The sequence below is a fragment of the Ceratosolen solmsi genome, unplaced genomic scaffold (genome assembly GCF_000503995.2).
Source record: "Ceratosolen solmsi marchali unplaced genomic scaffold, CerSol_1.0 scaffold1, whole genome shotgun sequence".
Classification (NCBI taxonomy): Eukaryota; Metazoa; Arthropoda; class Insecta; order Hymenoptera; family Agaonidae; genus Ceratosolen; species Ceratosolen solmsi.
In genome coordinates this window covers 3843741-3870643 of record NW_011948415.1, presented here as the reverse complement: position 1 = coordinate 3870643, position 26903 = coordinate 3843741, and the positions used below count along the sequence as shown (strand labels likewise).

Genomic DNA, 26903 nt, shown 5'->3' with positions numbered 1-26903 from the left:
ATATATATATATATATATATATATATATATATATATAATGCTTAATTATTATATACAAATCTTTTGAATAATTTTTTAGTTATACTCGATTTTAACATCTCAGTAAAATTCGTATTTTAGAGTTGCATTCCAATTTCTAAAGTGGCTGATGTTGCATGAAAATAAAAATGAAAAAAGGGGATCTCAGGGTGCAAAGTACCATGATAACTTATATCAACAGTTATAAAAAATATCTAGAGTTTCAAGTTTTATTTTTACGTAATATACAATACGAGATAAAGTAATAAAGTTTGAAAAACATAGAGCTAATAAAGATGATGTTAAAAAAAATGTGTCTACAATATTTCAGCGATAGATATAAATCATAATAATTGTAATTTAGTCTTAAAGTAAGAATTACTGTTTTTCTGTATTTTGGAAGTATGTCATTGTAAGTAAAATTTCATTTTAATATAAGATTATGTTTATTAATTTCTTTAATCGATATCTAAGTGTATACACACACACACACGCACATATATATATATATATATATATATATATATATATAAACATTCATTTATTTCGATTAAAGAAATATATGTATGTGTTGTGCATACACGCGCGCGCACATGGCGTTGTTTTAAAAAATTTTCAAATACGCAATTACATTAGTTTACGAGAGAAAAACACGACTCTTCATGCACTTAAGATAACGACAATTATGAAAGTTCTTTGCTAAGATAAATCAGTCGCCTTACTTTATCATATGAAATTAAATATAGACAAAAGAGGAATAGTATTTATTACTTGAATTTGGCACATTGGCTCGTTAAGATAAATAAAACTCCCTCTAGCACAAGAATGCGCGGGCAGCGCTGGATGATTAGCAGTAAATAGCACTAAAATGATTAATACGGAAAAGAAAACTATACAATGCTATTCCCGATCGTGTGGTAAGTAATACCGGAGGCGATAAGTGGAATACGCACATTCCACATTAGAAGCGCCGTCTTTCAGCTCATCCGAAAACTGCCGAAAAAGCCACCGAGTGGCGCATACGGCAAATGCGTCGACGCATCGAGGTTATGTCACGCCCCACGATCCTCAATCGCAGCGAATTCCCCCAATGAGCCAGTGAAATTCGTTGCACGCGGACGTCGGAGTCGTTCCCGCAGCCCCCGACAGTGCTCCCCTAATCTGGAGGGACTAATCGAGGGCCGGCGACGGTCTCCGGCGCGCCGCTGCTTACCAACTAAGGACCTCGTCGTCCTGAAAACGCGGACAGTCGTGGGCGAGATTAACGGACGACCTGACACCGGGAGCAGCGAGGCTGGCGACACTAGACCGATCGACGAGCACGAGGCCCGCGGGCCGATATCGCTCAACAAATCGTAGAGGAATGCGCGAACGCTCCGTGGAACTACCGACGAGCGCCGAGGCCACGAAGCCGACTAAAGCGAGCGCTCGCTCGTAGCTCCAAGAGTCCGGGGGCCGCGACATTCTGCGCATTCACTCGCTACTCGCGCCTATATCCATCCCTGTGTATCCCCCCCCCCCCCCCCCCCCAACCGTACTCCAATGCTCCCTCGTTACTTCTCTCTTCGTGCGCTACGTGCGTGCTGCTATTGAACAAGGATGGATGGGACGTCGTTGCTCGCTACTATCGACGCTTCTGTGTCGGACACAGAGGCTGAGAAAGAGAAAGAGAGAGAAAGAGAAAGAGAGAGAGAGAGAGAGAGAGAGAGCGAGAGAGAAGGGAGGATGAGGACCGGGACGTTTGGTGATGGGATGGTGGGGTGGGGTGGGAGGAGAGCAAGAAAGTGTCGGATTTGAGTCACGACTCCAATGCCCGGAGAATGCGGCTCGTGACAGATTGGCACGGAGTAGTTGCTCTCCCTATTAGCACTGGCGAGTCTAATGCTTTGAGTGCGAAGGGGACGATGGAATGAGACAGTGCCATGGCTATAGAATAGATTACTTTTACAGAACGGTAGCCTGGCATTGACTGCAACTTCTAATTGATCGGCGACAAAGTGAATAAACGGATAGAGAGAGGAGGGTGATATGTTGAAATGTAAAATAAAAATACGTATACTAGGAAGGTTGAAGTTTGAAGAAGTTGATAATTTTAAGTCTAATATCGCTGCCTTAAAGCCGCAGATAGCAGTTCTTATTCTTTCTTATGCATTGCTTTTATCCACTTTGCGCACCCTTGAAAATTCCTTATTTCCGATACAATCGTACATATATAGTATTCATATATAGTGTATTCAACTGTGGTGCATATTATACAAATATTTACTCAAATTATATAATTTGTAATATTACTAATTGAAAAAATGATAACCATAAAAACGTATGTACGATTTCACAGAGATAATCGAAAAACCATTTTACATTGTATTAATATTCCGTGAATTCCTTAATTGTCGTTTGACATTCTTTAATCTGCATTGCGCTTAATGGTTTTATATAAGCGATAAATAATGTATGAATTGATAATTCATCAGTGAGTATTTACAACGAAATAATAAAAAGAATTAATAATAATAAAAAAAAAAAAAAAAAAAAAAATAATAAAAAAAAGCAATCGTAAATTGAGCATTAAAGTTTATGTATTTAGACAGTAGAAATAATAAACATATGCATTGTTTTATATTATCTACATTAAAATAAAATTAAAAGATAGAATATATAATTGCGAAGATTTTTCTGTTTAAAAATTAATTCAATCTTACTGTTCCTTATTGGCTAAATCTTTTCTTAAATCATAAAATATGCAATGTAATAGTGACCCACTAACTCTTTTAACAAGCTTGCAATAATTGAAATTTTTTTATCATCATATGCATCTAATAAAATTTGTATAATCGTTACAAGTTTTATTTTCAATTAAGAAAGGTTCACAGACTAAAGTATGACTAGAAAAAATTATCTTGAAGCTCCCTATAGTAGTGCTAATGCTCAATTACAAAAGCTGTAGCCGATTTTTTTATTCAGTTAAAAGTAATTAATTAACGATATTAATTAATATTAATCCTATGTCAACGTATTTATTTTACAATATAGATTTTTTAATAAAGATCTGTACACCATATTAATTAATTACTCAGTGATTTAAAAAAAAAAAAAAAAAACACACGTGAAAGCTATTGAATTGGGAAAAAATTAGAAAAATAAATACAATGCTATTCATATCTTGGTAAATTTAATATTCAAGATATTTTATTTGAAAACAGATATCTACTTTAAATTTATATTGTCGTTTGTAATATTTTATAAGTAAACTTTTAATGTTAAATCCAGTTTTTGCGCATTCAATATACTACAAGTAATTTCCTTATTGTCTTTAAGTTTCTAAATATTAGTCATTTTAAGTTTTTCTCTTTTTTATTTATTGTCTATAAATAATAAATTGTCGTTAAAGTTAATTTAAGTGGTTTGCCCACAACGTTATTTAATATCGTAATAAAGATGAAATAATCTGTTATTAATGTAAAATCAGCGACATATAGCCAATAACAACAAAGCCCTTAAATTTACAAATTTTGTCAAATTTATCTACATTAAGATTTTTATATTTTCCTGTCCAATAAACAATAACATAAATTGATATTGGTTTTTTTAATCGTAAATTTTAGGTACTCTGGCTTTCTATTTAAATAAAGCATAGATTATTACAACTTTCCTTTTAAAAATGTTATGTATTTTCGTAGCAATGCGCAATTCTATACGTCCACAAAATGGAATAAACCAACATGACTTTATAAGATAGACACTGATATTCATGAAGAACCGTATCCTTTTATTATGTTAAAGTTGTTAACTTATGCGCGTCTAAAGCAAAAGAGAGGTATTAGAAAAAGCAGAATGGGGAGAAAACGGTAAGTTTGTAAATATAGTAATAGCACGGATTCATTTTAGGAGTATTAACGGTAAAAGACTTGTTTAATCACGAGAATTTCTCATGGCTGTTTATAATGTGGTGATTAAACAAACAATTTAAACAATAGAATTACAATTTGCAGTATGTGTATATTCGTGACTATTTATGGTTCAAACAGTTATTTATGCGCTCATTTTTATTAAGTGAGACTGGTTTTAATCGCAAAAATATGAGTTTTAAATAGATAAAGCGTGATATAGTTATTATAGTATAGAAATGTTTGTTGCAATTAAAAATTTATTGTTTTGAATATCCTGAAAGATATCGCGGGAGTAAAGTTACTTTTACTTTCGTTAAGTTTTATAATATATTAATCCGTGGAAAGGAACGCAATAAGAATTTTATATTAAAATATTGTAATATTTTTAACTGTGTTATTTTCTTCAATTAAAAATTTCTATTCTATATATGAAATTTAACAAAAAATTTTTTAAATATAATATTTGACAATATAATATAAATATATAATTTAAATAATTAATTCTTTTATATTAAATACAACCGATATAAGAGATATAAAGAGAAAACCAAAAGCCACTGTAATGTTTATAATTCATGAATTGCATCTAATTTACACACTTTATCTTCTCGTGAATTTTTAACATTATAAATTACAAAATTTTTTAAATCTACAATGAATTCAGGTGACATAATCGAAAATTTTCCGGCATAAATTAGGATTATATTTATGACGCTTCCTATTAAGTAACTCTAATAATTTATTGCTAATTAAGAAAAAATGTTCAAATAATTCATAATAAATGATTAGGAAATATTTTTAATTGTAACGACAAATTAAAATCATGATATACAAATTTAAAATAACTCAAAATTTGCAACAAATGTTTCCTTTTTTAAAAGTCAAGCTATAAAACTCTCAATCATTATCTTAATGAGAGTAGTTTTACTAATACTTCATTATCAATTATTATACGTATAGAGATAATATGATTTCGCAATACAAAATGTACAAAACAATATCTGTCAACGATATCCGATTCGAAAATCATGAATAGATATTTCTAATGAAAATACTGCATATATATTTAATATTTGTATAACATTTCATCTCGCAATTAGAAAATATAGGAGATTGAATATTTTATGAAGAACTTTATACATTCTCTTTTGAGAAAAGTCAACGGTCACCAAGTACGTGTGCTTCAACATTCAAGAAACTTGTACGATAATCATATATCGTGTTTCTTCTTGTTCCCTTCAGATAACGTAAGAGGCTTCTTAATGTCAATTTCGGCACATTGGTGGTTTCTAAACCCTTTTCTTAATGCATCGATGGAAAAATGTGTTTTCATATTATTGCTTATTTTTACTACGAGTTGTCTTACACTGTAAAAGCTTATAGGACATTTATATCATTATGTATTTAAATAACGTTAATGTTCGTAATGAGATATCAGACCATTGATAATATTACAAAGATACATTACTACATCGTCAAAATGAACTTTTCTTCCCATCAAATTAATTTTTCAATAAAAATTCATTTTGATTGCGCTATACAATATTTCACTATCAATATCATTTCTCTAATAAGTCTTTCAAGATTATAATAATTCTTTTTCAACCGATATTCTTATATATTTTTTCCAATTCTACATACAGTTATTTCAATTATTGCTAGATGACTTATAGAGAGATTCTAAATTGTATTAGAGATAATCAGATTTTAATTTATCAAATAAAATATAATCTACATATACTTGAAGTAACATGAAAGACAATTATATATTTTAATTTTTATAAGCTTAGATTATAATAGAAAAAAATATAATTTGAACTTACTAAAATAGTTAAGAGTTTCCCGAATTTGATCCGGTGAGAGTTGCAAATTTTCTTCTGATTGTACAATGTTTGTTGTTGGTATAAACCAATCCGTGTTTTCGTATCCTAAAAATATTATATTTTTAATTAATATGGAATAGAATGTTATTTGTAATTAAAGAAGCTATGTTATACATAATTTCCATCTTACATTAATACTTATTACTTTCAATATATATTGTATTCAAAAAATGAACAGAACAATAATTTTTATAAACACCGAAATGCAAATCATACTATTTGCCAGTAAAATTTTTGTATATAGAGAGAAATGAATATTAATGAATTATCAAAGACAAATGGTATTAAATCGTAGTGATTATAGGAATAAATAACATTAATAAATATATTCGTTGATAAATACATAAATTTCAAAATAAAATTCATTAAATTACAAGTTTTTTTTTTTTTTTTTTTTTTTTTTTTTTGATGAGAGATTTAAATCTATTAAAATAATTGATGTGTGCATTATTATCAGTTTATTTATCATAGAAGTTATAGAATTTGTTATCTAATTTATTGATATTTTTCATTGATAAGATGACAATTATTGATTCTATTAAACAAAAAGACTTCATTTATAATATCTTTTATAAACATTATTAAATAATGCGAAATTAATACGAATTCATATATATATATATATATCACAATAAACATTTTTAATTCTTCAATATTATGTCTATTATATATATATATATATTAAAGCTCACAAAAATAACATAATTATTGGGGCGTTTAAATCTGATGCATGTGCACATGGCAATGTATTTCATCTAATTTTTTACATTCTCAAAACCTTGGAATTATTAGTTTTGCACAAACACTTACCTTGGAATTGAGTGAGGGTGTCGGCTCGTAGACGGTACCTGGGTATTTGCTCTTTAATAAGGCTGATGATTTCAACTTCTGGCAGCTGCTCTCTACCGCACACCTCTAAAATAGAGCAAAAGTTCTTTCACTTTAGTAACAGTAACCAATAAGCACAATCCTTCCTATTACCATCACTTGGCTTTCGGTACATAAATATATTACTATTTTACCGACTAATAGGAATTTTATTTTAATATTAAATAAGCATAATTTTATAATTATAACAGGTTTCGTTATTACCGAATAGTATACAAAATTCAACTATGAAACAATTATTATTGAAATGAATTTTACTTAAATAGAGCATACAAAGCTCTGTATTATATTGTTTTTTATTTTTTATTTTTAAATACTTATAAATTAAATATGAATCACGAAAACAAAAAATTATTAAAAAATGTATTTAATAAAATCATAAAATCATTTGCAATATAATTATTGTATATCTATGAATTCAATATAACATATAAGAGTATTTCCATTATATTAAATTTTAAATTTTACAGTAAAATCGTCGTATAAAAATCCTTATTACATACAGATAAATAATTATTCATAAACGATGTTGAGTATTTATAAAGATAATAAAATAAATAGTAATAAATTTTATCGTAACGAAACAAATACTAAAATACTAACAAATGCGTATTGTAAATCATTTTGTGAGTACAAGGGTCTATTTTATTATTTACATACATAAAAGTTCAAAATACTCATAATTTTAAAAGCTTATAATTCATAAAGTTTATTTTGTATATTATTTATTTGCAATAATATAATTTACCGATATGTATCAAATTCAATACCGAGTATTCAATTAATTACTCTTTACAATTCTGCTCAAGTTTAGAAATATGAAAATCATAAAATTTTCAACATTGAATTTTCGTCATTCATTTATAATACATACGAATGAACTATTTTATTTAATACCCAATGGATAATAATATTGAGTTTCATATTTCTGTCTCTACACGTGGAATATTACGTTTTTCATATTTTCTTTTTCAAATTTGTTATTCATTCCCAAGCGATGTCTGTGTTGAAAAGTTATGATATTTTTACGTGTATATAATTTTTGAATTTGTTTAACATCGAACTTTCTAAAGTTTCGAATTTGAATTAATCCTTTGTGTTTGAGTCACAAATTGGCTAGTGCACTTTGTATTTAGGATGTTTGTCGGCTAGAGCGATGACATTGGATAACCAAAAATAGATAGGATATTCTTGTTTGCTGGTTCATCCTAACTTAAATGAATCTAATACAACGTAAGGTTGCATCGAACATCTCCTACTTTCACAAGAATTTTAACAAATTATCCTATTAATTGGAAAATTTAAGTCACTTTTTGAATTGAATATAACAAAATTTGTATTTGTTCAGAAAACACTCCATTTTCTGAATAATTTTATTTATCAATTTATAATAATAATAATAATAATAATAATAATAATAATAATAATAATAATAATAATAATAATAATAATGTAAATGCCGATATTAGCTTGAATATATTTTATTTTAATCGTAATAAATATTTATATTTATTCCATAATAAAGTAGAAATAACGAAGATATACTTCATTATATGTTAAGGATACGTCAGAGACATTTATTGTTAAATAAAGTATTCGTCACATTCGTTGAATGTATCAATTAGTATTAAATTAAAATACAAGGGTACTTTCGCTAACAAGATTTATAGTTCACCACTACATAGCACAAGCTTTTCTCGCGCATTTATTTCCCTACCATCTCGCCATTTTCCAAGTATAGCTTCGCGCCTCTTGTGGATGTCCTTGAGTTTGGCCGGACCCTTGGGCCTATTCACTTTCGTAATTTCACCCAAGAACATAATCCCGTATATACTTTTCTCTTCTTCCTCCCGGAAGATTTCCTTCGCGTGCTTCCACCGAGTCGACTCAATCGCTCGGAATTTGCGCGTTCCGCATTGTAACCACGGCGACGATCATCGCCCTGACTAAATTGGCGGAACGGAAAATATCGGCAATTAGTTTGTAATTGCAATACCTAATTCATATTGAGGATCGACCATTAATTTCTAAAATGATATTGTTATGTAGTATCGGTATTTTAAGTCAAACAATGATTGTCTACTTAATAAAGGCTTAAAGAAAAGTAAGCGGAAGATATACAAATTAGTATAGGACAAAGTAGATTTTTTTTCAGTACAACTCGCTATTAAAATATCTTTGAATGTGACAATTTAACTTATTTAGATTACGAAAATAATTATCTACATAGAATATATTTTAAAAATATTCGTATTAAATTTTATATTTAAATGTAAAATACTATGGCAAAATATGATAACTATACATTTTGGAGTTGAAAATATTATTTTTCATTTTACAGTTTTCAACTAAGCTTTGCATATCATAACAATATTATAAAAGTATCATTATAAATAAATAATAAGTGAATAAATTTTCAAATTAAAAATTAATTTATATAAAAGATTTTATTCCATATTAATATCAACTAGACAAGAATGAATTAATATTTAACTTTTATAACTTTATCTAATGGATTTTAATTTTTATTCATTTTACGTTCATTTTATATATATATATATATATATATATATATATTATTTTACATTTTATATTATTTTAAAGACGAAGCTTAAGTTCTGAGTTGAAAATATAATTTCTGGAAGAATATTTAATTTTAAAGTAAGAAGTATGTTTACAATATATAAACATGTAATATAAAAAATATTTTGGTATTCTATTTTATCACTGTTTAAAAATTATATTAATAAAATATTATCACGTTATTAAATGAAAGTAGCATTATTCTAAATTCGGCAACTATAAAAATTTATTAATATCGCTGAATCATTAATTGCAATAGTTTTGATAAATAAAAATAAAGAAGAAGAACGTATTTCTAACGTAATTCGAACGTATCTATGATACAAAAAACAAATTTTTGTATTTATATAAAAATATAATATATGTTTAAGCATAATTATTAAGAGGAATTTTTATGTAAAATTGTTGTTATTTGATTTGATATGTTATTGATTGAAACAAAAAGTTATTGCTTTAATAATTACATTTTTCATAAATATGTATTGATGCAGTTGCCCAATTTAGAATAATAATACTACTTCCATATAATAAATTCATAATATTTTATCAGCATAATTTTTGTCATTTAAGCTTATTTACTTCTATATTTTATAGTTCGATTTACAAAATATATTGTTCACAGAAAAAAACAAAAATATTAAATTTAGTTAATTTGAATACAAGTATTTTTTTTTTTTTTTTTTTGTTTTTTAAGAATTTTTACATTGTAGTCGATATTAATATTTTAATTTAATAGAAAATTTCTAAAAATTCTAATTTATATTCTCCTTTCATATATTTTAATATAATACATTTATATTTTAATATACTAAAACGCCTTAAATTTTTTTTATAAATTTTGTATACATGGAATTTATTGCTTAAAATCCGAAATACATGGATGTTGTGAAAACAGTTAAAAATTAATAAGCAGCTAATAAGAAAAATGTAATGCACATTCCAGGAATATGAGAGTGATGCATGGTAAACGAAAGGGCCGAAGGGCCGTAAACGCAGGTCAAGTTCAGCCTTTCATTGCGAAAATTGGCCAGGCATTTGAACTGTCGGCCCGTGTTGTTGCTCAGATATTTGCACTGAAATATCTCGAGATAAATGGTACTACGAATTCTCGAAATATTGTGCCTCATTACTCTATGGAACAAAAAACACGGTTAAAGAAGAATAAATAAATCATTAGCTCGAATGCACGGCTGGGAGTATGCATATTTAAAGAAGCATTTGAGACTTCATATAAATATATACATATTTCATACTGTGTAGAAGATTAATACAAGAGCAGCCGAAAGATAGTACAAATTGATAAGACTCCCGAGAAAAGATAAAACTTTTGTAATTTTGGTTATTCTTTTAAACGATCGTATTCGACATTGCTGTTATTTTTGCATCTAATAATAATAATAATGCAACGGTATTATAAATACTTATAATCGTTTCTTTAACCTATTCCTTTTATTTATATCCCATGAATTAAACAGCGTTGTGTCTTCAAAGCTAATTAGTGTTATTAGGTAAGTATTTTAATTATTACAAATGATTTGATTTATAGGTTAATACGATATATCGAATAAAACGTAATCACCCCTTTTAAATTTATTAAATCGTCCCATCAAATAAAGCTTAAGATCGATTAATTTTATTACGTCACAAATCATCAGATCCTATCGCACCGAATACATCGAGCACCAAAATCTGATTTTATTTTTCAACTTTCAACTAGAAAATGAATGGTCGTGAAGCAGATGGTATTCTGTCAGGAAAACATCAAATTAACCCATTTCCGAGCAGGGTCTCCGTCAAAAATGTATCTCCTAGCTTGACGCTTCTATAAGTATTCAAAGAAATTTATTTCCAGGCTCTAATAACCTAATTCTTCATCGCTCGACAATCGACACCACAAAACAATTTCAAACGGTTTCAAGAAATAAACGCATGGACTCTCTTCACCCCGATACTTTGACGCTCCACCAATACCAAAGTTATACAATATTCCCGAGACCCTTTCTTTCCCTTATCCCACGATGACCGGCTTTTGCTTATGCGGTAATTCGAGTTCTCGGCGCGACGATTACTGGTGCGCGACTACCAAGAGGACCAGCCGGGGATCCGTTCCGCTCGCCAAAATAGACGGGCACTGTAGCGAGAGAGTACGCTATATAACTACGACTGGTTGGTGCGAGGCCAATTTTGCTAAGCTAGCGAAGGAGTCCCTTTATGTTATTCCAAGAAGAATATGATCGCGTTCGTGCATGTTAATTAGTTGACAGACAGGAGGCGCCATGTCCCATTGGTCATGTTAGCCCGAGGCCTTATATCGAAGACGACAGATCGAGACGACGACCAATGTATTTTAAAAATGAATATGATATCGTTTTATGAATTCTCACTGGCTTGTCGAACTCGGGCATTATGAATATTTTTAATTCGACGAGGATGTTTGTTTTAAAGGGTTGAAATACAGTATCGAGCTTAAAGCTTTCGTTAATCAGGAGTTACCGTGACAGGTGGACGAAACCTTACAACGAAGTTTTTGAAATTTTCTTTAAAGACTTGGTATTATTTCTAAATATGTTTATAAAGTCGTAGCACTTTAAAACTGATTCATAAACTTCACCGATAGATAATTCAATAGTTCGTTTAATAATCAATTGTTATATATCAGTATTAGACTATCGTAACAATACAATTTGACAGATAGAGTCGAAACTTTTTGAAATAGTATTATTGATATGTTATGCTTATGCTTAAGTGCTTAAATAATTAAGTTGATGTAAGCTGAGTGACTGTGAATACTTTATTCAATAATATAATTTAACTGGAAAAAGTTATTAATCTATTATATAGAATAATTAAATGTACGGATGCTAAATGAAGCTCAAATAACGATAATAAATATCACGGATGCGATACGTTTTGTCATCACAAGAAATTGAAAATTCTCATTCATATTTTTTTTTACAATAATTATGATGATTCGATATTATGAAACAGTTGTGTGTTTGTAAAACGTACATAATTTCTAACGCGAGTGCAAAAGTTACTACCTTAAAACATGATCTAATTCTCAGTTTTTAATGAAGTTCACGAATGCTTTTAATTACAATAATAATTAAGCATTTTCATAATCGGAACAAGAGTATGTGAACGATAAATGTGAAAGAACTACGCCAATGGCGTGACAATAAATAGAGACAAAGTTAATTTCGGAACAATTCACGTAAGAAGTAGCGTGAAAACCTACTTAAATTAAGTAAAGTTTTAAATTATTTAAAAACAAATTTCTTTCATTTTAACCTCGAGTAGCCAATATGTTTACTATCATTGCAGCGATATTCACACAAATTTAATATTAATTCATACTATGACAAGACTTGTTTTTACTAAACAAGTAATAATGTTATATCTAATAGACAATATTCAATATCGAATATATTTATATTGCATTTGAAAAGACAAGTATCGAATAATCTAATATTTTTAACTATTAAATCACAGAAGAATGGAATTACATATGTACATATGAATATAATGAAAAATATCAAGCGTTTCTCAGTAAAAGAATTATTATTTTAAAATGTCATTGTAAATAATAATATACCAGTATTATTATTATTATTATTATTAACATTATTATTGGCTTATTTAACATCCATTGATAATTCTATAATATTTTATTATTTTTCAATAAAAGATAAATAATTTTTCTGTTTTGTTTAAAATAGCACTTAATTTAAATTGACATTTTTTTTTTAGCGATATTGCAATTTTACTGACGTTCATATTATGATAAGCAATACTGCTTATCATTGATATATGCATGTGGCTGATATACACATGGAAGCGTATATACGAACAGTCAATATGCCCGCACACCTCTAATAATTATAAATACTTGGTATGAACTAGATTAATACATTTTTAAGTTTTAACAAAACTCGATATTAATAATTTATGCTGGTTCTTTTTATTATTTGCAAAAATATTCATAAACTTTAAAATTCAGTGTAGAGTTTTCATTACATTTTTCTCAGTTGAGTTTTATGAATCGGTAATTCTGACGTCTTATGGTCAGACGTTGTTCCTCTCAAGACGCAGCGGCTTTTAATGGCTACTAACGAGAAACGTACTCTTAGTAAGTTACTCATAGTATAAGTTACTCATAATAATATAACTAATGATTTGTGAGTGCGTCGAAAATCAAATTTGATCTATCTCTATTAAATTGAAGAATAGAATAGAAAATATGTATGAAATATAGTAATGAAGTTGCATATTTAGCATATCTTCTTGCACAAATCAATGGGTACTTACATTAATTTTCTTATTATAGATGTAATAATTCTTTAATGTAATAATTATATTATTATAATTTCAATAATTTATACGATAAAAAATTTGTCACATTCGCGCTAAATAAATAAATAAATAAATATGCGTTTGCTTGTGCAGATATAATGTAATAATTTGTTAACGAGAAATATTTTTTTATAATAAATCAGATTGCATCGTGTAGAATAACATTAATATTTAAAAGATGTTCAATGATATTGAAAGAATCTTTTAATAATCCGTATGTTCGCTATACATGTAATATTTGCGGACTATAAGGTAAGTGATAAATCTAAACAGACGAAAAGAATAATGCGTAATGGTCCTAACTAATGTGTAACGATAATGATGAGCATGAAGAAAGAATAAAAAAATTAGAAGAAACGATTTTGCTATATTTATAGGTATACTCAGATATATAATAATGATAATGATAATGATAATGCTAATGATGATGGCGATGGTAATTATATAAAAATGATGCTGCTGCTGCTGCTGCTGCTGCTGATGATGATGATGATGATGATGATGATGATGATGATGATGATGATAGCAGTGCATAGAATATTATGTGTTGCCTGCAGCTGGAAGTAATCATCGTTTGGCCTTTTCTCCACGCTCACTTGTTTGTCGACCAATGGGAATACACCATGGGGTTCCACGTTATTATATGTCTTTTTAGGTACGGGATGTATACTTGTATAAAATTGCTGACGCTTTGCCTGTATAGAGTCAGTACCTCCTCGGACGGCGAATCCAATGGTCTCGGAAGATCTCTTTCTGTCTGCCTGCTACTTTATTATATCCTTTTTACTCTCTAATTGATTTTTAATAAATTTCATTGCTTCGGACGATTTTTCGGTAAGTATTTTTTCACACAGTAATCAATGTTTTAATGTATGGCAGCTATGAATGGACGCGAGTATTTGAACACAATATTTTGCACGTTTATACGTAATACGTTAAGTGAGATAAGATATTTTTCTTTTGGGAAGATAAGAAGTACGATTGGCACAGTCTATTTAATTCGTTGATATACATTTACATAAAAAATTAGTGACTATGGTTGGATTGAAATCTTTTGCTATAAGTTTTCGAAAAATTAAAAATAATTCTGCTATATATGTGTTAATAATAATAACAATAATATTATTATTATAAAAAAAAAAAAAAAAAAAAAATTCATAAACTTATTCAATTAAGAGAAAAATATCATTATAATGGAATCCAATATATAATGATTGTTTTATAAAAAATCAATATATACTTACGTGTATATATATATATATATATATATATATATATATGTATATATGTAAGTGGCTTATTATAAAATTTTTTTTTTATTCTATAACAAAATAAAAAATAATGTAAAAATTTATCATTTTCTTAAGTATGAGAAAAATATTTGGAAACATTGAACTATTTGCTTAATCAAACTTATCAACCAAAAATAAACTGATTTGTCGAATGATATTAATTTAGCACAAGCACTAGAATAGATATTTTGTCTTTTTGCCATGAAGATCAATAATGCTGAGATGTGTTAGTAAGAGCCGAAACTTCATTTTCAGGTCAAATTGAAAAGTTCATGGCATTTACATAATTCGCAAGATACACATAAACTATCTATTGTGAATATGTATTTGACAACCAAAAGTATCGATTAATGAAAATTAATTGATAATTTACATCAGCGAAACATCTAATTTGAGAGTTTTTTTTATCTTGGTATTAGTTTTAAATAACATCGTCCTAATGTAAATAGTGAAAGAACATTTCTATCGTTTCTATCACATGGTTTATTAATAAATGTTCCAATCTGTTATATAAGCATTATCAATTTAGATAATTACATTGTTCTAGAGGCATAATAATTAAAAAAAAAACAAAAAAAAAATCACTTTATCGTAGGTTATCACAAAAATCTTCGCTGTATTCTTATGTAATTAATTCGTAAAGCTTCGATTTGAAATATCGTACCTGCGTGGTCAAAACTTTTTTAATTTCCAAGCCGATTAGGTTTACAATATCATAACAATATTGACGTAATATTGACGTAATATTGACACACATTGAATTCGATTTGAATAAATCGGCGCTTTATATCATGCGTCCCATAAAACATACACGTTCGATAAGTGGCGGATATTTACCCGTTATAGTCTCAACGTCGCGAAATGTTTTGGTGACAGTATTCAATCTCGATTTGGAGAGTTTCAGCGCCTGTAGAGTCGCCCTCGTCTTTGGCGAAACCTTCACGGAGGCGGTCGGTGAGGTTTCGGGTCGCTTCGGACCCACATCCTCCACGGCGGCCAGTTTGGACGCAGCTGTGGCGACGAGGGAGATCGCCTCACTTTTCTACAGACATTAACAGTACCATTAGAGTGGAAGGTTCGAGGAAGCATATTATTTGAATTTAATATAATAAAGGGATGTAATCTATTATGCGTGACCAACTGCATTCGGATACATAAGGTTTCGATATAAAATCGTTCGCAATCATTGTTCATTTCGTCTCGCACGCCGAGTCATTTTTCATAGATAGGCAAATGTATTACAATAGTAATTTGGCTTGAATCATTTCACTTTTAAAAACGATAGAAATCACTTTTCATGGAAAAATGCCACAACGCGCAAATATTTAAATATTGCACTTTTCTTGCACTTTTTTCTTTTTTTTTTTTCAGAGCGTTGTAACAATTTGCCGCAGATATATCATAAATTGTGTCAAATCATTTTTTTGCCCATAAGCTAATAATGTTAAGGTGTCGTATTATATAATGCAATAATCATATTGATATTGTTTTACCACTACCTTCCTTCGCGTTTATATTTAATGTTATCGATAAATTTGTTAAAAATGATGACCTTCCTTATAATAAAATTACATACGCATAAAATAGATTTGTAGATATGAATTCTTTTTTTTTATCATTCAATATTTAAATTTAACAATCGATTCTTTATGGAAAAATACTCGTTTCGTAAGCTTCTATAAATAAATATTTTAACTATATATAACATGAATATCATATTTTTGCATTAAATATAGAAATAATAATTGGCTGAATAACTTAGTAACTTAGTTAACAATATTTAAGCGCGATAATTTTTACTTTAAAAAGAAACAAATTAATATAAGTAATTATTAAAAATTACTCTAATAAAAATAAATAAATACATAATAGTTGAATATGAAACTAATACATCTTGACACATACACACATGAATAGTAGGCATACGCAAATAATTATACTTATTTATTTAATTTTTTAATGAATTTTCCAATGAACGAAATTAATATTTGAAAAGGATGTTTTTCAATGATGAAAAAATAAATTAATTATTGAAAAGTTAATATTTTTCTGTTAATTCGACATTTGAAGTAATCGAATTTACAATCTAAATCATCACGACTGCAGAATATATTAGTGCCCATTGCACGTAATAAATTTTGTCTGACACCAAAACGAGAAATAATGCCGTTGCCACGATTAAGGGTTTACTCAGAATGACCACGAAATGGTGGCTTATAAATACACACACACGCGCGCGCGCGCACACGCACGCACACATATATATAAACATTCCTCTACCTAGCTACCTACTTACCTACGCGCCACCTCTTGTCCCTACAAGTTGACTAAATAAGTATCTTTAACTGTCCGCAAACAGGTTCCGAAAACTAAATATAAGAGCTCGTCTATACAATGATTTTTCAAAAATTTAAAGAAAAAGAAAACACGAATTATACGGCTATATTGTATAATAATAACTAGTATTAGTAGTATAATAATGTTATCTAGTCGTATTGCAAATTACGTTAAGCTTAAGCAAAAACTTTATTCTATAATTTATTTAGTACAGAAAATGTATTAAGAAGAATGTCGTATATGTTGGGTGAGAGAATTTACATTAAAACTTCCGTAATGAATAATTTTCTGCATTAAATTTTATCAATCTTTCTCGATAATTATATATCATTTTGAAAGCTGCATTTAGTAATAGCATTATTTTTCATAATTTGGATAATCAAGCAATTTTGTCGAAATAAATACTTGATTATCAGTACAATGCCCAACATTGTCGATTAAACCGAAGTTATTTTATTTTGCCACCTCAGTATCACTTTTCGTTAACATTTCTCTTTCTCCTTTTATCTTTGTAAAAGAGCTGCCACATAATAAGAAAAGCCGCGTTCGCGCACATCTTATAAACGCTGCGTTGGGTAATTAAGTCTCGAGAGTATATGTGCACTACGGGAGTTATATAACGCTATTGGTGTATGTAGATTTACATTGCCCGATATACTCGTGTAGTTGAGCCTTTAAGCAACTCGATTCTTTTTCATAAGTGGCACGTTCAATTTAACTGCAAGTGGCCGATAGCGGATTTTTTGTTGTGTAATAACGGTACGCTTTCAATTAGTAATATTAATTTAATTTCACGCACATATGTTAATAATAACCGTAGGGGCATAATTTCATGATACATTTTATAAATAATTTCTATGGTTTGACATTATTTTATCGGATATTATGAGGGTTTGTAAAGTTATTATGAAAATTAAATAGTTTGCTCTAAATGAGAAAATTAATATAGTCGATGAAATATAAGACAATGTACATCGATATTTCTAATAGCTCATTTACGATTCGGAATTTGAACATTTTTCTCAAGAATTTTGTTTATTCGTAAAGCAACAATAACATAATTTATACCTTAATATATTCACTTCTCACTCTAACTAATCCCCCAAAAAAAAATTAAAAAAAAAAAAAAAAAAAAAAAAAAATTATTGTTCTTAGTGCACAATAAGATTGAACGTTCGATTTCATACACTATTGACTTTTATTTTTATCAACGATAATAAAAACAAAAACTTCATGGATGTAAATGGGCAGAAATATTTTTTAATGTCGTATCTAATAAACCGGTAAGATTTGAACATTTATTTAGAAATCATTAAAAAAAAAAAAAAAATAAAAATATTTTTAAATCGTTGTATCTTAAATTTTATATCTATGTTGATAATTTCCCCTATTTCGGATCGACATAATTAATAATCTAAGATTAATTTACAAAGTTTTTATATTTCACCGACACTGATAACTAATAAGTTTAAATTTTAAATTACACTTTACACGATGTAAAAAGTTATATTTATCGTTGATAGTACATTTTTATTTTTCGTTACTATTTTCCACAATGTCCGACAAAAATAATCACACATATATAATTAAGTGAGTAGTATTAGTTAGCCTTTTAGGTTATATTTGGATATTATTAAATACAATAGAAATTGAAGTCCAGAAAATTGTTTAAATGTGTTATATCTAATTTTTATAAAATTTTATTAATTTAAATGAGTATTAAAACAATATTTTATTTTGGTATTTACGTTGTATCTATTATTAAGTGTATAAACGCAGTCTTTCTTCTATATTACGCCAATGACAAATTCAGAAACACGGAAAGAAAATCGTTAAAACTCGAAATACATGACAGTAAAAGAATAAAGGTACGTAATTTTAAATAAGTAATTAATTCGTAAAACAATATATGAAAATTCGGCATTGATATGAATTATTTTCAAACATTTAACAACGGTTGGTACTTTTAAAGTATTTCACGATTTTTTACAATAATGGCAAACTCAAGCCAATAAACTTATATTTCTTATATTTTTGCCGAAGTTTTGCCAATCATTTACAAGCTCATAGAGTAATATTTTGCTAGGGTCAAGTGTCAATCATAGGTTGATCATTTCAACTAAAAATTATAATAAGTGATGATATAATCTGCCAACTTACATAAATCATTAATCAAGCTCACTGGGCTCGCGTTTAAGAGAAAAGGAAAACAACAGAACGAGCATTGGGCTGAGCGTAAACACTAAAGCACAAAGCCAACGGCAATATTTAAAGATTCAATTTAGCGAAAAGCGGGGCAAGTGTTTAAGCGCTATAAAACCATTGTGTTCAAAGCACTAAGAACGAACGATGAGATCACCGTGGTATTGCTGTCGGCAACGAAGTGATACGCGTTTTGTCGCATGTTGAAGGCGCAGGTCCGAATATTTTGACTCGATCGGTCAGAGGCACACGAGTTCGCGTACACGAGCACGTAGAGGACAACCCGAGGAGGCGTGCGATTGTGTCGATTTCCGTCCGTTGACTGCCGGCGAACCGACGCCCGTCCCGTCCTCTATTCCTCTCGGGCTAAACTCGTAGATCTCTCGATCGTTTCACGTGTTTTTGGAGGAGCGAAAATCGCTCGCTCGAGGGCGTGTCCACGTGGATGGCTTCTGTCTCTAGTTCCTGACGGGCAAGTGTTAGGGCTCATTAGTAAGGGGAGACTTTGCTTATTGAGGAGGGATCTGCTGTTCCCTAAATCTCCAACCGTGCATTATAATAACGGGATTTTCATTGCGCCTTAAAAGTACAAAGCCTAAGGCATCTCAAGCAGGTACTATACTTTTCGTCTTTGCATGGTTTTAGTTCGATCTTTTCAAAATTTTAATACTGGAACCTAAACTACTTAAATCTGTCGAATACGGGGCTAACTCCAATCTTAACAGCAATGATAATAGAGAGAGAGAGAGAGAGAGAGAGAGAGAGAGAGAGAGAGATTTTCTTTCAATATTTGTCAATATTTTCCATTTCCCTAATGTATTCACTTCATTAAATAACGCTACTTTATACTCGCGTAATGAGATTATATCAAAGTTGCTATGAAGAACGATTCGATTTTCTGTTTACATGAATTGTTCTATATGATGCACATATAAAATATATGCAATATGCAAAATATGCACATTTTATGTTTGCACGATTTATGAAATATATTAAGCGATAGTTTGAACTTTTAATACCACGATAATTCACTTATTTTATAATCAATTAATTTAGTCTTTTACACACACACACACACACACACACACACACACACACACAGAGAGCCAGCCACCCAGATAGATAGACAGACAGACAGACAGACAGACAGAGATAATTAGCACGTTAACCGATATTATGAGAGTTTGTATTACTTTTATCGACGATCGTTATTAAAATAGATTTTACAATAATAGTTTAAACTAATTATTTATAAAATCGATTCAACTTAACATACGATAATATAATTAACGATCATTAACCTCCATTCAAAACGATTATATAGAAAATACTTTATCATTATTGTACGAGTGAAATGGCTTTTCTATATTTTTGTTGATAGATATTGGTTATAATTAAAAAAGCAAAAAACATCGGACAAAAAAAGTAAAAAGCTAATGAAAAAACAGTTAATTTCAAATAACCGTAGAATATATATATATTTTTTTAAATAAATAAATTATTTGTTACCCTCGTTAGATATTAATTTCTTTTATATACTGTAAAATTATGTTCGATACTTTTTAATGAAAATAGATATAGATTCACAAATTATTTTATTTCGAAACCAATATAATTGGAATTTTGTAACTGATAAATTTTAAATTAGTCTCACATTAATACGGTTACAGGCTTTTAACCGTTAATTTCAGTATAAATATGAGTGATAGTTGTGTATTTATAGCAGCATTAATTACTACGAATTATATTCATAATAAATAAAAAAATTTAATTTATAAGACTAGATTTTTTATTATTATTGATAAAACTCATTTATTCATTTACTATGCGTGTTAAAGGCTTAAAGTAAAGTAATTACGAGAATAAAAAAATTATAGGTTATGTTGTTTATAAACGTTTATGTCATTAAAAGTTATGTTGCATATAAAAAAAATCGTGATAAATAATATTACAATTTTAATCTTGGCACATTAAACTGGGTTGTTAATTATTTTTTAGTAAATTAAGCATGAGGGTAAAGTTTATTAGTGCATAAGAAAATACATATTTTATGTGTTCTTTCAGGATCTTGTATTTGTTTATAAACAATAACGAACATGAATTAAAATTGTTTCACTAATGTTATTAATTATTGTACAATAAATTAAATTAGTTTTTTTATTTTTCATTAGCTAATCAAATTATTCTTTACAATTAACTATTAGAAATATCAATAATCCATTCATTGATTATATATATATATATATATATATATATATATATATATATAATCGTTTGATTATATTTAATTGATGAATTTGAATGTTGAGATACTTTCTTTAATACTTGAATTTACATACTTTAAATTAAATTTAAAAAGTTTTTACAATCAATTGATACAAAGTTTTACATATAAAGAAAATGTTTTATAAATTCAAATAAGAATTTTATACATTTACATATTATTTTATATAAGATGTGTATAAAGTTCAATTTTAAAGCAAAAATTTTAAAAGAAATGGTTACAAGTCAATTTGGAGCATCGTATATCTTAAAATGAATAATTCATCCAAATAATAGCATCTAACACATTAGGTATTTAAGATTTTAGGAGATTTTAGATTACATTAGGTTTAATTGTCAAAGTTTATTGAAACTGTTGAAAGTATTTATATATACATAAAATCAATAGAACACCGTGTACATATTATATTTTATTACAAATTTTTATAAAAACGTATAAAGGAACAAATCTTTGCTTTATCGATTGAAAGCAAATGATTTTGTAGTAAACCAATGATACAATTTTGGTATTTTATTACTTTATTTTTCGAGCATAGTTTATCATTGCTAGGTCCTATACACACATTTTCAAGTTGCGAGCTTTTTAATTTTACTTAAAATTAATAAAACTTACTCACCGTCAAATGATTAGGTATTAAGGTCCTATTTTCTGCTAGAAAGATCTGAAAGTTCACCAATTGAGCTTGTCACGAAGTAACTGAAAATGCACAAAAACAACACTGTGAAAAATCTATGCTCGTTAAAGAAGAGTGGCAATACGAATACAGAAAGATAGTATTGAGAGGTTAAACTTAGTTGCATAATCAACTTTGTACATAAGTAGTTTTTGATTCTTTTTTTTTTTTTGTTTTTGTTAAACAATAACTAAAAAGTGTATTTTATCGAACTTATTTGGTATTTGGTGTCTTTTTAATATATTAATATTAGAATATTGTATTTTTTCAGAAATGTTAATATATTAGCTACAAAATTACATGCCTTTTCTTATTACTGATTAATAATGTATATACCTTCTGCATTACTTTTTCAAGCTCATACTCTAATGCAATATGTATTTTTATTTCTTTTACCTTTGCTTTAAAATGTTATCGGTTAATCGTGACTGTAAATCCTGAATAAACGCATAAAATTTAAATGTAAAAGAAACGCAGGACACTTTGCTTAATAAACTGGCGTATGCTTTCATTGCCTAATAAAGCTTGAAATTCTCAAGTAATAACAAATGCTTCGATCAATACTATACCAAATATTTAAATATTTTTGACACATAGAGCTTGCTAATTTTTTCATAATACTATCTATTTACTTTTATTCATCATAAAAACGAAATCTTTTCCTCCCGCGACATAATTTTCAATGACAATCAATATGTAAAAATCAATAGTCACTTCAAATAAGAATTCGAATCGACTGTCAATACAATATCAACAGTAAAATCTTACGAAATCACTCGCTAACAGTAGCAAAATATCTCAAAATTCTTACCCCGTTTTATAATTAGGCTTCATAGTGATCCATATACGATAAGTGATTAAAAATTTTGCGACCTCATGCGCAATCACACACACGCAATCGAAAAATCTTGAATTGAACCGTACAAAATCCATCGGAGCAGTCAAGGTTAATGCCGGGGATGAATGTATCAGACTGCTCGTCAGCCTCTATTTCAAACACCAAATAAATGACTAGATGTCCCCGTCAGAAAATGATAAAAAGTATGAAAAAGAAAATAAAAAAATAAAAAAAAATTAGGCTTTTGACATATCGATTAACGTCCTGCAAGTAGCAGCAGCAGTAGCAGCAGTAGCAGCAGTAGCAGCAGTAGCAGCAGCAGCAGCAGCAGCGGTGTCGGTGGCGGTGGCGGCAGCAATAGCAATAGTCAGCGAAACGGTTGTGCGAATGAAAATTTTAGGATATCCGCAAGCGTGCATGTGTGCGTGTATGAGGCGGCAGTCAGATAAAGGCTGTTCGTTCGTCAACCGAATACACCACTTACCCGAGAATTGGGTTAAATGATAAATTTTGCAAAAGCAACGCTCCCTATCTCGTGCTCTTTACTCGCTCGCTCATCGATTTCACCCTTTAAATGGAGTCGAAGAGAGGTACAGAGAGGCACAACAAGGGTACGTTAAGTGGCGCGGCAGTCGAAAGCAATGGAAAGATCGCCGCCAGGACGAGAGAGGCATAAAATAAAGCAGCGATTACCGTCAATTCAGCTCTTACGAACGATCCAACTTACCGTTCTCCGAGTCTCGTTACGCATTCTTCTCGTTACGAACAGACGCATTTGTTGTCGATGAATCTCGTAGCTGGAGGACGCGCGTGCGATCGCGGCGAAACATACACATGCGCGTACGGACTCCCAAACGCACATGCATCCACACACGCATTGTCTTTATGTATACCTATACTTATGTGTGCCCGTATTTGCAAATGCATATGTATATCCATGCATATATAATGCGCGTAGGAGCGTCAACACGTACACAGTGAAATACGCGCGAGCTACAGGCACATCACGAAACTACTGACATGTTATTAATGGTCGATGGTCACTGCTTCGACATTATGCACGATTCCTTTTTCTTTCCTAGTTTCTTGCCTCGAGCATCATCCAGGACGTGGATGCGCTCGTGCGACGAGTACGTTTTTTTCAGGCGCGTAAGGTAGGCCTGTGCGAGCTTTCGAGGCTCATTGTCGATCGCGACTCGGGCTCGAACGTCGATGGCCCGTCTTCTGAAAACTGGGAAAGCGCTGCGCTCTCCCGCTCTTTCTCTCTTCACGCCAATAATTTCTGTCTTGCGCGCGCGCACACTCGCGCACAACATATGTTCGTGTTGTACGATAGGAGCCAAGCAAGAGCGGCGGAGCTACGCAACCGCATTGAGCGAGAATAGAAATAGTGCTCCATCGAGAGACGTTAGGTTACGTTGTGTGCGTCTGCTCTCTCTCTCTCTCTCTCTCTCTCTCTCTCTCTCTCTCTCTCTCTGTGGGTATTTGTGCATGCGTGTGCAATAAGCCCCTTACCCCCTGCCCCTAAACGTAACTCACTCATACTAACGCTAGCACAGAGCTTTTAAGCAGCTATAAGAAAATGGTGGAGCACGTTACAATGTCGCCAACCGTCGAATAATGCGCGGGAGGATTTAAACGTTCTTTTCAAGACATCGACTTTGCTAATGGAGAAAAAAGTGCTTATCAGTCAGTGTATTTAAACCTATGCTTTTAGCTTACGCAACAAATTGATGAATTTTTTTTACTCGAATCGAATAGAATCGTTATTTGTTAATAAAGCAATGACGAATTTGTTTTTTAAGCGGCAATTATTATCGAAGTCACGAGGTGCTTCAGCAAAATCAGCTGCTCTATCGATCTAATCATTAAATTCAAAGTGGACGAAAAAAATTAAAAATTTAATTGTTCCTTTGACTATATCTTTTTATATCAATTATGATTTTGATATGTTGGAGGGGAAAAAAATAATAGGTTATATATATATATATATAAACAGTATGGAAATTAATATAATGTCAACCAATAATTATGAATGTATCCAATAATTATATATATATATATATATTTGTTTCGTTACTCTGTTCATTCTCTCTCACAACTTGTTGTACATTTTGTTTTTGTTATGAAAATTGTGAAGAATCATCGCCACGTATGTCGTACGGCAATTAAATTTTTTTTTTTTTTTTTTTTTTTTCTCCTTAACACAACGAATTTACGTTTCTTTGGTGTTGGCTGGATCGCAGTCAGTAATCCCTATTGTCAGAACTGATAAATTGAACGTAAATTGTCAAGCATTTGTTTGGTAATATTTTTATAGTTACTTTCAAGCACCAATCGAACATATTCCCATAATAGATAGGCACACGGGATCGATTAAATGTTAAATCTAATTAATTTCATCGCGTCAGCCAATGATGTTACGTCGAAACAAATTTAATCATATTTTTTTTAGCCCAACACTCTACAGCCAAATCATACAAAATACAGAGTTTTCTGCTACACGCTACTCGCGTAACCTGCTCACTTATCGAATTATATAGAGCGCTTAGTAATTAAAATGTTTCGAGATTGGTATTGGATGAGCGCCACCGGAAATTTAGCGAGAGCGCGCAAAAGCTGATGCTCTCGAATTCGCGATTTTCCCGGCCAGCTTGTAGAGTCCGTGTAAGGGCACTTTCTCCCCTTTAATGGCGCCCGAGACATTTAAGTACAATAAAATTATTATCACTGGAGCGAGCGCGAGTGGTTTGTCCCTCGTCGGGGCTCAGCCCTCGAAACAATCGCTCACAACGCAACATCAGCACTTCCAAAATCCATGCCCGTCATCTAGTGACTTTAGTGACATTCGCATGCCAGCCTGACTATCGATTGTCATTATTTATATCGTACGTTTCCTCTGCAGTCATCGATTCACTTTTTACATTTTACATTTTTACAGTAATGAGGGAAACAAGTTTAGTTTAGCCCCGGACGGTACGGTCAAGTTACACGGGTGGCAGGGCGAACCCATGCGCGAACCCAGGCGCTGAGGTAGGCTAGGAAGAGGAAGAGTCGAGGCGATAAGACGAGTGGTTCGACGAGAGCGAGGAGAGTTAAAAAAGAGGTGGCGAGAGAAGATCCGTGCGTGGTGGTGGCGGTGGTCTGCGTGTGCGGTGTGTGCGCGAGAGACGAGGAAATAAGAGGCTCAGAGCTGGGCGAGACACGAAATGACGGATAGCAGCCAGCAGCAGCAGTTCTGCTTGCGTTGGAATAACTTTCAGGCCAACATCACGAGCCAGTTCGAGGCCTTGCGCGATGACGAGGATTTCGTCGACGTTACTTTCGCTTGCGATGGCAGGCGGCTGCAGGCCCACAAGGTCGTCCTCTCGGCATGCAGCCCCTACTTCAAGGAGCTCTTCAAGGTTAGAAAATATGTCTCCTTGGCACTTGATTATATCCTGCTGCCTCGTCCCGCCCGCTCCTCGCCACATCCCACACGCAAAACCGAGAGAGAGAGAGAGAGAGAGAGAGAGAGAGAGAGAGAGAGAGAGAATGAGAATGAGAATGAGAATGAGGGAGCGAGCGAGCGAGAGTGAGAGTGAGAAGCAGCCACGCGAGAGAGCGCGAACGAGCGAAGTTGCGAACGAACGAGAGTGAGAGGGTTCGACGGGGGGGGGGGG

General features: G+C 30.6%; 2 protein-coding genes across 5 annotated transcripts in view; one reads left to right on the top strand and one right to left on the bottom strand.

Moving 5' to 3' along the window:
* milt (trafficking kinesin-binding protein milt) overlaps positions 1-24122 on the bottom strand; it is a 55628-nt gene extending 31506 nt beyond the window's left edge. The window contains exons 1-4 of one of the 3 annotated variants that reach the window (XM_011507652.1): positions 23969-24122; positions 15745-15949; positions 6602-6706; positions 5732-5836 (exon numbers count right to left, since the gene is read on the bottom strand). In XM_011507652.1, the coding sequence (XP_011505954.1) occupies positions 5732-5836; positions 6602-6706; positions 15745-15949; positions 23969-24103 (550 nt within the window). In that variant the 5' untranslated portion in view covers positions 24104-24122. Of the gene's footprint in view, positions 1-5731; positions 5837-6601; positions 6707-15744; positions 15950-19603; positions 19760-22346; positions 22370-23968 lie in introns of those variants that run through there. The other 2 variants (XM_011507656.1, XM_011507653.1) reach the window with 2 other exon arrangements.
* A 1199-nt stretch (positions 24123-25321) lies between these two features.
* LOC105368607 (protein abrupt) overlaps positions 25322-26903 on the top strand; it is a 58034-nt gene continuing 56452 nt past the window's right edge. For both annotated transcript variants that reach the window (XM_011507658.1, XM_011507657.1), the window contains exon 1: positions 25322-26645. In XM_011507658.1, coding sequence (XP_011505960.1) covers positions 26451-26645 — 195 coding nt within the window. In that variant the 5' untranslated portion in view covers positions 25322-26450. The remainder of the gene's footprint in view (positions 26646-26903) is intronic.